Below are 13,111 nucleotides of genomic sequence, written 5' to 3' on the forward strand. Positions count from 1 at the left end.
GGACTCGTTGATCTTAAAGGTTTTTTCTAACCTAGATGATTCTATTATATGATTCTATGATTCTGCTCATTGGAGTAGCTTTCACTGTTTTCTATACATTTTAGCCACAATGAACCAATGCTTTAATAGTATTTGTTACTTACCCAGGACATTAAACTTTGCAAAGAAAGATGGAGACTTCAGATTTAGCAGGGGTAGAAGAACAACAATCAGGTAAAATGGTACTGTTTGTGATTTGTTCCACCACTCCTCGAAGAGTTCAAAACCTGTATTGTTGCCAGAAGAGAACATCACGCTCCTGTTCTGTGGTGGGTGACCGCTAGCAGCACTTGGACAAATGACTGGAAGAAAGGAAAAGAAAAGTATCTCCAGATGAAAAAGGTCTTACTTGCACAGAATCTTCACAGCCAATGTCCCATAATTTCTGGAGAGTGTTCTACCTATGGGGAATAGGACCACTCAAAAGCAATGTTTGACAACGCAGTTTGTAACTTCTATTTGTTTTTTAATCAGGAATTAAGTGCTAAGATTTCACTGCTAAGCACCTTGCACTCTAAGCTGACAAGTGCTACAGTTCTTTCAGCCAAGCACAACAAAGATGCTGTTGTCTGAAGCCTGAGCTGTGGCATAGGATCAGCCTTCAAGGTCACATACCTGTAACTAGGTCTGTTCAGTGCCTACGTGCACCTGCTGGAATCAAGTCATAGCAACACACCTCTGCATCTGGCTGTGTATTTAGCATTGTAATCTGTCCCTGTACACTTCAGCAAGATCATATGAACCAAGATGCAAGTGCATCTGTGTACAGAAAAGCCTATATTACTGTATGTTGCTCTGGGAACGCACAAACTAAGGATGACAAGAAAGCTACTATAACAATTGGCAGGTCTAAAACTCATGCACCGAACCAAAACACCCTGTCATCTTGGTGCTGTGTCGGGTGCAAGTACCTCACTGCTAGACAACACAACAGAAGCAATTTAAGATATCCACCCATAACACTGCCAAAAGGGAATGTCACGCTCCTGTTACATGGTGGCTGATCAATGGCAGCACCTGAACAAGTGACTGGAACAAAACTGACCAAAAGAAAAGATGTCTTGATAAAAACGTGTTTATCTGGTTTTTGTTAATATCAGCATTTCTTTCTAACACATGCCTACAAAGTTATGTGCTGAAATATGAACCTGTCTTACTGTTCTCATAGTGTCTTATTTTAAATTTTGGCATTCCACAATACTTGATATCCTCCCTCCCACATTCCTGCATGCCTGTTCTGTTACAAAGGCAAAGGTGTAAAAAATATTCTGCCAAATTTCTTGAGAGACCATTATGTTACTTTACTTCCAGCTTTATCATTTGCTTTCTCTCCATTGCTTATAAGAGGATTGTTTCACAGACCTTGAAAAATGCTTTTGTTCTTACTGATCTCCTTGGTAGCCCTGAATGCTCTGCCAAGAGTCATTTGAGCATCTGGCAGCCCTTAATTTTGTGAAGCAGCTGCTTTAAATCTTCCAGTTGCTGGAAGATGCTGTGGAATATTGTTGTCTACTTTGCCTCCAAGTTATACCCCCTGCTGCATAAGAATGGCACAGAACAGCAGAAGCAGGAAAGAGCACAAGAGAAAGAGCACTGCAGCAGCTATTGGTGCCTTGCTGGTAAGGATTGTAGGAGAAACAGGATTCAACACTAGCTCAAATGCAAATCAACTGGTTTTCAGAATTATTTCTCAACTCCTTCGCCTGACTTCAAACAGCTGCTCTCCAGAAACACAGCTGCAGCTAGTGTGACACACAGCTGTCCGGCTGGTACTGAAATGTTTCCCCATTCCCATAAGCACCAGGATAGAGAAAATTTTCTGCTTCATAACAAAGAACTACATGTTCAGTTACTATATATATTGGCAGGAAGATCAGAGGCTGACAACGCCTAGCTCCTGCCTTCATTCTACATTATTCTGCCTACGTAAGAACTCCCAACAGACCTATCTTCATACCTGACTGCAGTTTCTTCCCTTAGTTGCGTCAGACTCTCCACAAAACACAAGCGGATGCTCACGTAGCCTGACACTTGTTTCTTTTTGCATTGTTCTTACAGCATTTTTTTAAATAAGAATGTTGCTGCAGAGGTGGTGAGGAGCAAAAATGCCCCAGCCAGGATTTAAAACAGTAAACACATCCAATGTGCCTCAATTTTAGGGTTCGAAAGTTAAAATTCCTTAAGGCAATTCCTCATTGTGCAACTACTGTTAAGTGGTCTAACATTCATGGTTTTAAGGAGGATCTATCTGGATATACACAAACTTGTTATTTGCTTTTTAATCCTTATCCCCACCCCCAATTTCTCCCCCCCCCCCCCCCCCCCCAATTACCCAATTATTAAGTTTTCCAAGTGTGTGGTTATTTGTGGAAGTACAAATCTCACATAGAAAATCACAGGTTTTTTAAAAACAGGTAGTTAGAACTTACAATATACACTTTATAACTGGAATGTGGTTAGGCATGGAAACACAATGATTTGCCTTTAAACATGCCCCCAAACCAGGAAACACAATACTAGTAAGTGATTCTTACCTTTGTTACTTCCATTCGTGCCAGGAACAATATCTGTTACATTAATGTAATGAAAAAAGTCTGAAAAGAAGAAGAAAATCTTACTATCGATGTCCCAAACCTGCTATTAGGCTTTCATCTGTTGACTTCATAAAAATTAAGTAAGGAAATATTTTGGAAAAATTACATCAGAGGCATGATCCAGCAGCTTGCACTCCCCCCAACACCAAGTGGATATTTTAAAACTTTCTTTTAGAAGTGTTTTAAAGTAGCCCCCCACTGCACTACTTTCTTCTCAGCAGCCCTGTCCATTTATGAAGTTCCCAAGCCTCCCCTCCCAGCTGCTCATTCCTGTTCCCCCAGCACACCTCCGCTTGTCCCAGCTCCTCGGTCTGCAGTGTTGTACAGTAGGTTAGTAAGGAGATGCATCTTAAAACCAGCCTCTTCTGGGACAGAAAAAAAGTGCATGCAACCATACCCTTAGTCCAGGTGGTATTATACGGAAAAAGGTTCCCCTACTCATTTTTCTAATCTTTTTTTCAGAAGAGGCTCTGGTGGGATGCTTTTTTCGTGTTGTATTTTAAGGAAGGGAATCTCTGGTAAAAGGTTTAAGTCTCACTGTCTACAGTCATCTCTAGTAGTATTTTGTTTCCAAAACACTTCTGTGCTACTTTACTGCTCTGCCACACCAGGTATTTTTGAGTTTCTGCAACTTCAACATATGAGAGTATTGGATAGCAGTTTCCTTATATTTATGTATATATACACACAGAAAATGCCCATCAGCTTGGAAATTAAATTAGTGTGTCTCTGGTTAAAATTTGCTTCTGCTGCATGTGGGAGTATTATGCACACAGAAATTCAACTGGGCCAGTAGGCCTCAGATTTTTTAAATGCAATTAACAGCAGCTTGTTTCTCATAAAGAAAGCAAAAAGTCTTGGGGGAAGAAAACTGGTTTTTTTCTTCATTTTGCTTTATGACACCCTGAATCACAATTGAGATTCTCATACTTATTCATATCAGTACAGTGTATACAACAATCAGAAGATTTAACTAAAATAATTTGTCACCTCCTCACTTCACCATTTCGTGTTGCTACTTAAAATAAGTACCTAGAATGAAGCCATCGAAAGAATTGATAGCTCTTACAGAATTAGAGCACTTTAAAATTAGTTATAGACGGATAGCCAACTGATGTTTTCTCTGTACTTAAAAAGTGTTTTAGGACTAGCAATTGCATTTGTGGATTTATTTCTGTTCCATAAAACAAAAACAGAACAAAAGCATGGGACGTCATGTTAAAAAAAAATAAAGACAGGATACCATACTTGGCTTATAGTTCTTGCTTTCTTTGCGTACTACTGATTTCTAGACCACCGTCCTTTAGGAAATCAATTTGTTCCCACCTAAATTGTGTGTGCAGATTTTTTAAAAAGTCATCTGAATGTACTAGAATTGAATACAGTAGCCTGCTTAGAATAACTTAGAAATGCATGGCTAGAAGATGCCATTATGTCAAACCTACATTCTATTACCCATTTTATAACCTAGTAATTAAGTAGCCACAATGAAAGTTAGGACAAGAATCCAATGATTAAAGTTATCACAGAGCAAACAACTTAAGTAAGAACCCCCAACAAATATAGCTAAGTGATAAAATAACATGCCAATCTCAGGGAAAAGCAGGACTTTTTTCCTAGAAAATGAACTGGTTTGATCATTCTGAAATTTGCCTATTAGAATCGGAGTTATTTGGTTTAGAATAATTTAGGATTAAAGTCCTAACCTTACTAAAAAACCCCCGAAGTCTAAAATGAAATGGCCTTAACAACATATGAATTAGGTCAGCTGTAAAATACACCAGTCGTTAACCAATAAAGTAAAGTATGTCCTTCAGGGATGGTGAGAACTCTAAACATTGTTTAAGAGGTATAAGTGTCTGTGCTGTTATTTGCCTCAGAGATTTGTTAATTATCTTCAAAACAGAAACTCTTATATCTTAGTCGTGCTTTTCAACACTATGAGTCAGATTTTCAAAGCCCTCAATTCCATCATTTATTCACACAACTCTACATACCTAATTGATGGTATCCACAAAAACTTGTGTGTCTGTGCACGTACAAGGGTGTAAATAATGAATATGTTTTCTTTTGTAGCAATGCCAGTCTAAGAATCATTCTTTCACTGTGCTACAGTTCATCATTTCTTCAGGGACGCTTGCAGAAACTTTCTATATGGCAGCACTCTAAGTGTGTTTGTTGAAATCTAGAATGAAACTAGATTTTTTTTTCATTAACCTGGATCATTTCAACAGCCTAGCCTGTTATATGGCTGTTCAAATAGTTACACCCATGCAAACAAGGGGGGAGTGAAAATACAAAGTGGAAACAACCAACCAGGTTTGGGTTGTTTAAACTACTCCAAGAAGCCTCATTACTGACACACAAATCACATAATTGGTATCTTGTCTTTCATTAAAACCACACTTTAAGAGAGAGATTGAGAAACTGGCTTCAAAAACATACATGACTGTGCCCATAACTCCACACACAGTTACTTATTATCACTTGACTTTTCATGCAAAGTAACAGAAAAATCAAGATTAAGTAAAATGGACAGTCCTTTTTCAGTATAAAGGAAAGTATTGATCTTTCCACAAGATAGCTGTTAAAAGTTAACCAAAAACGTATACTTACTGTATATAAACTTTCCTGTGTTGAACAGAAAGTTGGACATAAGCACCCAATAAACAACCATGGCTCCAACAAGCGATACCATAGAAAATAAGAGGCTTGACCATTGACCAAATGATCCAAAGTAATACTTGCAAACATCTGGGAATTCCCAGTTTGAGGTATCTATTAAAGCTGAAGAAGATACAAAAACCAGAAACATATGTAAACAAAATGTTATATTAGAGTCAGTAGAACTCTTCATGACAGGATGTGTTCTTGTTTCAGTATATTCTGACACAAAATCACAGCGCTTCCAAGGGCTAAGAAGATTGCTGTTAACTTGAAAGTATAACACTCATTAGGTGTTTGACTGAAGGAACCTGAAGAAGTAGAGGCTTTTATTGTGACCATACTACTACTCTGAGTACTTCCAGAAGCACTGGAATAAGACATGGTGGCAAAAAATGCAGCCATGCATTTGCAGCTAAAGCCTTTTGCAGGACTTATGGCAAAGTAGGCCAGACCATGAACTAGTCCTCAACAATGCCCTGAAATGAGTTGTCACAAACTGGAGGTCTTAACTGCCTTTATTTGAGTGAGGGGTTAGTTTATGTATAAAAGCACCAACTACAAGAGCTGCAAGATGAGTTTTGAACAATAAAAAAGTACATTCTAAGTTGAACCACTGTCAGTGAGGCAATTGTCCATAAATTGCTTCCAACACAGAATAAATACAAGTATTAGGGTAGTACAGGCATACAACACAAGTGGATGCAGCTACAGCCCATGCTGTTCCACTGTGGAACTTGATCAGAAATACATGTAGAGAACTGGACAGTGCTTATGGGGAAGAAGGGAAGCCTCTAACTCTGTAAGTCCCCAAACACTTAGTAAGCGAACATCTGAAACGTTGCCTGCCAAGAATTTGGGTCTGGCTGTAACACTTAGGTCCCATGGAACTGGAGCATAATCTAATAAGGGAAGGCAGACATTTAGCTTACAGAGCTTAGAGCCAGACTACAAAAGTAGGGAGACATTCAAAGGAACAGCTTTTATTTGCAGGTCAGGTCTAACATACAGTAAAGATACAGAGATCTAATAGATTCTTAGTTTTTCTGTATTTCACACTTAACAGAAATACTTGCGTTACGAAGCTTTGTATTTCTTACGTATCATTTTCCGTGATTTCACAACTCTGTAGCAGCAATAAAGAGTCAAAATGCCCATCAGTAAAATGAGAATGATTCCAGAAGTAAAGCCTGCCTGTTAAGAGGGAGAAACACAGTTTATTTTCTTTATCAATAACACTACAGAAAAATGAAGAGCAAGCCATGTTGCCAAAAACATTTTCATGTGCATACAGTTTTGATAGTTTTACCTGTTTCATTCCCCATGGGATACTTAATATAGATGTACCCATCATTGTATTCCATATCATAAATCTAGGAAGAAAAGAAAAAAGCCAGTGAAAAATTTAAGAAGCACTCTTACTTCATACTATCCTCTTAGCTACAATAGTTATGCATACAATATAGAACATTCAATAATAATGCATTTTCTGGCTAATATATGGCAAGGTGCTTAACATACATTGTCACTATACTGGAGTTTTTACCATAGCCGTCTGTGCAACTGTCAACTTTAAAAGCAGTTCCTAATGGACTGTACACGTAGATTTCATCAGGAGCTGGAAGTACATGATCAGGAGCAATCTAACAAATGGATAAAAAACCAAGACTTATTATTAACACCAAAGTAACTGTTGTCCCAAATACAGCAAGCCAACTGTTGTAAATCACAAAATCTTTTCATGAAAAGTGCATTTAAAAAAAGGCTGGACTACATTAATTTTCTCCCCATGAAAAAAACAGATGATAAGATTTTTAGCTAGATAGCAGAAAAATAGATTTTTCTTCTGAAAAATGTCTGTAACATACTATGCACAGATCATGCTAGTTCAATCATTGCAGCTGACCACTGCTTAAAACCTCTCATAGATGGGCGAAATGAGTACACACATCTGGGCAGCCTGGACCACTGTTACAAAATTCAAGCTGTTGGTATATTTTCTTTGGATGGTGAAGGCGTTGCACAAGAAGTCAATCACAACTTGTGATAACACAAGACCTTGTTAAGGCACTCAGCTACTAGGTATTTATTTCAAAGCAAGCTGCAGCGCGATTCTCCCCCTACCTTTATTTGTGCTTCTTTTATAAACCTAGGCTGGGGAAGACCCAACATCCCAGAGACCACTCAGTTAATCTGACCCTGTCTTTGCCTTACCAATGCCCTGTCTGCAGGAGACGTGAGCCTGCTATAGTAATGAATCCGCTTATTCATTGCTGAAGCTTCATCAGTGACTCTTTGCATGTCATCATTCACACTGACTATGTTTGTAGGCTCCACATGAAATGGTCTGAAGGAGGGAAAAAAAAGAAAGAAAAGGAAAACCCTTAAAAACCTAGAACATAAGAGCTAACATACAACTCAGAACAGTTTAGCATCACTCAGGATGAGTCTGTCATTCACTGACACAAAGCAAATGCAAAAATATCACTGCGGTGAAGGAAGCTGCCATTCATGAAAGAACCATGTGTTTATATCATCCATATTAAAATGGCCTCTTGCCCAGATTCTGTGGGGCAACCCAACATCAAAATTCAGACCTAATATCCGGTCTATTAGTTCTCAACAATGAGTCATGCCAGAACTACATGTTAATAAACTTGGCCAAGCTTATTAGTGCTTAGAACTGATGTTGCTAGAACTAGTGATGAGGAATAGAGGTAGAAACAGAAAGTGTGAGAATGCAGAAGCAGAAAGACGACAGAGAAAAAGAGAGGAATGAGTGGTGGTAATGAGGACCACCTATGAAAAGGCTAGGAACTAGTAATCTAGCCGAAAACACCGTATCAAATTATGTTTAATGGGGAAGGAACCAAGCCCAAATAAGTCCATGTGCTCATACTATTTTTAAGCCAATGCAACTGGGAATGGAATTTGTCACGGAACATGGAAAAATAGATGCCCATTTGCAGTTCTGAACTACTTCAAAACTTCCCTTCAGATTTAATTAGGGTAATCATAGAGAACAGGACTGTCATCAACAGAAGTCCTACATCTCTCATACAGAGATGTACAGAATACAGGTGGTCTCCCTTCCCTCTTCCTCAGCTGAGTTAGACTGCAGGCACGGTCACAGCCACTAAAGGAGAAAGCAGCCACACCACACACCCCTTGTTTTCTCTGCACACATGCAGGCACAGAGCAATCAGAGTGAAAGCTGCTCCTAAAGTTACAACACAACATAAATCTAGCTTCATGCAAGGGGCGCTACCAGAGATACGCAACCTAATCAAGATATTGCAGAGATTTTTTTTTTATCCAAGTATAATTTACTTCCATATAGGCATATTATACTATTGCCTAAATGTGACATTCACTCCTAGCACTGACAGGCAAATTTCTCAAACAAGAGAGGGGATACTGGTGACCTGTAAGCCTTGATACAGGGTTTTGTTTTTTTTTCCCCTTTCACCAGTGCTTTTAATTCCTAAAGCAATCTCAACAGCTTTCTGATCTTCTTCTTCCAGGTTGATGTTTAAATCACTCAGAAACAAGAACCACCCCAAAACCAGAACTCACAAAAGTACAGATCACAACAAGTTTCAGACTACCAAGAGCAGAAATTAGGTCAGCAATAAATACATGCCATTTTTCCTGTAATATAAGCAAAGCCTATTTGAATTGACTGTTTTTCAATAGCCATTTCTGGCTCAGACTACAAAGGAACTTGGTCAACCACTCCTGCCCCAGGTCTCAATACTGTGACAAAGGTCCCATTCTCCTTCCCAGTGAATCATTAAGCATTTGCACCATGGCACCACCTTTTATCTGGATGGAAGAATAGGAATACAGCTCTGAAGCTGGTTTTTATATCTTTGGAAGAGATGAAGGCAGGTCCTTATTCCTGTGTGCTTAAGGGGACACAGCAGGTAAGAGTATTTATGGGACTAATAAAAACTGACTGACGAAAGTGGAAAACAGAAAAAAATAACTTCCTTTCTCCACAAATTCATTCTTTCCTTCGTCTTAGACTTCATTAATTCTTACATCTTCCTTCATCATGGAAAAAATGGCTTAGATTTGCTAAGCTGTTTCCCACTTGCTGAAATGAAAGTGAACACGCTTTCTATTTTTAAAACATTCTCAATCAACTCTTTTTTTCCCCCATGTCTACAACATGAAGGGGGAAATCCCTGTTTTGTGTGTGGACTTCTGTGGTGTTCTTATAAATAATTAAGAGAGATACTGCAATTAAACAGGAATATATTTTAAGTAATAGCTTTATTATTCAAGTCAGAGACACACAGGGATAACTAATTCCATAGGTCCATAATGTAAAAAAATACTCATGGACTGTCAGCTCTAAAGGACTTCACTTGTTTTAGCTTAAAATTTATTGGGTTGATCCAATCATTAGACACTGCTAAAAAATATTTCATTAGAAGACCTGTAAAATAAGACTGTAGTTATGAAAATGGGAAATGTAACATGTTTAAATGCCTCCCCACCCCCAGTCAGCTCTCTGCTGTTTTCTTTTTGGATCACTGACACACGTTATATTTAGAACATGAAAAGTATGTGTTTTGCTAATTATACAGCAGCTGCATAGTGTGAAGAGCTTCATGAAGACTATGTCTTTCCCCATCTCTAGTTAATATTATTAGTACAAGCCCACAGTCTTCCATTGCTACTGTGGAAAAATTACACTGAGACAATGTCTACATTTTGTTTCAAAGCGAGCAGATCTGTGGCAAGCATTTCCTTCAAAATGGTGTTCAACAACTGCTGACATGGATGTCAGAGAAAATTCTTCCAGACTGGAAGACTGTGGGACATTATTTTTTAAAGCAATTCAAGTTAAAGCCATGGATGATTTTGAAATTAAAATAACAGAAAACATAAATATAACATCCCATTTTATGGGGAAAGCAGTGTTGTTAGTCAACAACCAAATACCAAGAAAAAATTTCATGTGTAGCAAAAACATATCTGTCTGAAGGAAAGAAATTCTTTACAGAAGGATATTTCATTTTCTTCAGTATTATGAACAGAGTCTGGATTGAACAAGCAATTTATGGTCCAGTACAAAACAGAAGGGTATAATCCAGAATCCAATCTATGGGTGAGGAATAAAAAATTAAACAACCCCAAAGAACTTCTACGTATCTGTTGCTGCTGCTTCCTGCCTGGAGGAGTGCACATGTTTAATGCTGCCAGCACTTGGGCTACTTCCCCTCTTGATCCCTTCTGGTGCGCATCTGTTGAGAATGAAAATGATCTAAAGCAGCAATTAATTTTCTTTTTCTCAGGGTACCACTGCACCTCTAGTCTTACTGAGCAAGTGACTATGCTAAAATAGACTGTCCACCCATCAGTTTTATGGTTGTTAAGAGATCTCTTCGAAAACATCAGTCTGACTTGGAAGCTATGCGGGCAGGCTGGGATGCAACCTTCCTCCCTCATCTCCACTAGGAAAGGGTAGCACTCTGTCTAGGATCAAGGTCATTTCCCAGCCCCCACCTACACCCAGATCAAAGACTGGTTGTAGGGCATACTCAGAAGTTTGAGAAGCTCTCAAAGAAGTTCTCAAAGACTGAGATTTTCAAAGCCCAAAGCAGGTAGGATATAATCTGGGATGTATTTTGGAAAAATCTCTTTAGGGACCTTAAGTCTAGCAGACAAGCACTCTGTACATGCAGGCATCAGCAGCTGAAACAGATTCCTAGAAAACTTTCTGATTTATACAGGCAATCACATTACATCTCTCATGTGGCAAAATGATTATGAAAAGGATGTGGAACAATGTGATCTGGGGGAAGGGGAGAGGTTACATGACTGGAGGGTGTGACTATTAATGCAAAACAGTGCAGACAATTTCCATGCATTGAGATAGACTATGGTGTCCAATGAATTTATTATACCCATACTAAAAAAACACAATTACAATTTGTATTTCAATAGCTAGCCTGAAAAACAATGCTCTTTTTACCAGGGCAAACACACCAGTAAAACACAGCTGTTTTCCACAGCACAAGTATGGACAAGATGCAGGATCTCATGCAGGAGGTCCCCACCTCCCATACACTACACCCGGCACATGTACTTCAGAAACCATTCCCAGAAAACTGCAGCTACACTTATCTGCTAGTTATTTCTCACTCACACAAAGGGACAGTTAATAAGAATTCTAGTGCTGGTCCAGGACAAGAAAGATGAGGAACTTCTGTCCAAACTTCCTCACATTATGAACTTGGGCAGCAATTTTTGCAAGCAAAGAAAATGAAAAGAGATGCTCATGATTAAAATTGTTTCCAAATATTGTGCTAGGCAAAGTTCAAGTGTTGGATTTGGACGGTTAGAGGGAACAGCACAATAGGAAAATTTGTTTGCCAAACTACATATAATCTTGCAACTGCTAGCATCCATAAGGGTGCTACATCTTTTTTCTGGATATTTTCAGCAATGTACTACATCTTGCAGAGCAATGAAGCAGTATGGCAAATACCTATCTCAAGAAGTTTTAAATTAAATAATACTGTTTTCCAAGTACCTTTGCTGAAATATTTTTAAACAGCAAGCAACTGGTTCTGGACATCTGATCAAAAGTAGTGTTCTGAGTATTGAGCTGTTATAATACAATTTTTCGTGTCAGTGTGTGTTTTGGCTCTACATGATGGTATTAATGACTTCACATTAGACAAACTTTTCATATTTAAACAAATACCAAAAAAACCCCTCTTTACAGGATGCTCAACAATTTCTTTCCTCTCCTCCAAAAAGACCACGAGGAGCCACTTTAGCTTATTGCACAGAGTTCTTTGACACCTTGCATCAATCAGTTACTTTTCAGGGATGTGACAGGATTATTACACAGAAATAAAGCTAGTAAATTCCTATGGCTTTATTGTTTTACTGAGTCACCACATTATTATAGGAATGCTGTATATGGCACAGGAGAAACTAAGGAGAAAAACTGATTCACTATCATGGAAATTAAAGTAAGCAGAAAAAGTAATAATGAAAAGACTATACTTATAGGTTGCTATTTCTTAATCGGGAACTGCCTATCTGGATAGGAACATTACAGATGTCAGTGCACTTTCTCTTAACGAAACCTGTTCCGAAGAATTCTACGACAGACTTGATTTTTACTTTCTAAGCTGTCTGAATTTACATAAGCATTGTAAACCGTATGCTTACAGTTTATCCTATAAGATCTTATTCTCTTGGTGATACGTTTTACTTAAACTTTTTCCACATTCATATCACCATTGTCATTATAATGATTACAGCATGACCACACAAGTATCTTAAAATGCTAGATGCAGAACTAAAATAACCTTTCAGAGCAGAATACTAAGTCACCGCTGTTGCTCACAGGATACACATTTTAACAAATAAAGAATCACAAGCTTTACCATACCACATTTCAAGGACTGTTCCCTCTTCTGTGTCAAAGGCAAAGCTATTCTACTCTTCTCTTACAATGAAGTAGGAAGCCTCTTAATTAAGAAGGTTCTAATTCTTCCCAGTTAGGAAGCAGTAATATTAGGAATTAGTAAAAATGTTAGCCACACAGAAAAATGAAAAGCAGGCAATGGAATAAAAAGACCACATGGGTGTGGAGTGGTAAAAGCATAATGAATGCAGAAACGGTAGTTTTGCACAGGTTAGTCCCAACCATTGTCTATCTTTTTGTAAGTTAAAAGAACTTTGAAAATAAAAGGGAACCAACCATTTTTGCATGAAAAAGGCTTCTCTGACTGCCATCTACAGACACTGTCTAATTTATAACTGTTTAATTTCACCTACTGATC

At 38.3% G+C, this 13,111-nt stretch overlaps 1 protein-coding gene across 3 annotated transcripts in view; it reads right to left on the reverse strand.

Annotated features, from left to right (window-relative positions):
• Positions 1-13,111, reverse strand: part of SLC38A9 (solute carrier family 38 member 9) — a 50,424-nt gene that overhangs the window by 25,704 nt on the left and 11,609 nt on the right. For 2 of the 3 annotated variants that reach the window (XM_076362702.1, XM_076362703.1), the window contains exons 3-9: positions 7,512-7,644; positions 6,819-6,940; positions 6,607-6,670; positions 6,398-6,491; positions 5,250-5,420; positions 2,574-2,633; positions 144-341 (exon numbers count right to left, since the gene is read on the reverse strand). In XM_076362702.1, the coding sequence (XP_076218817.1) occupies positions 144-341; positions 2,574-2,633; positions 5,250-5,420; positions 6,398-6,491; positions 6,607-6,670; positions 6,819-6,940; positions 7,512-7,644 (842 nt within the window). Of the gene's footprint in view, positions 1-143; positions 342-2,573; positions 2,634-5,249; positions 5,421-6,397; positions 6,492-6,606; positions 6,671-6,818; positions 6,941-7,511; positions 7,645-13,111 lie in introns of those variants that run through there. The other variant, XM_076362704.1, reaches the window with a different exon arrangement.

Source organism: Aptenodytes patagonicus, chromosome Z, assembly GCF_965638725.1.
Source record: "Aptenodytes patagonicus chromosome Z, bAptPat1.pri.cur, whole genome shotgun sequence".
NCBI classification, from domain to species: Eukaryota; Metazoa; Chordata; class Aves; order Sphenisciformes; family Spheniscidae; genus Aptenodytes; species Aptenodytes patagonicus.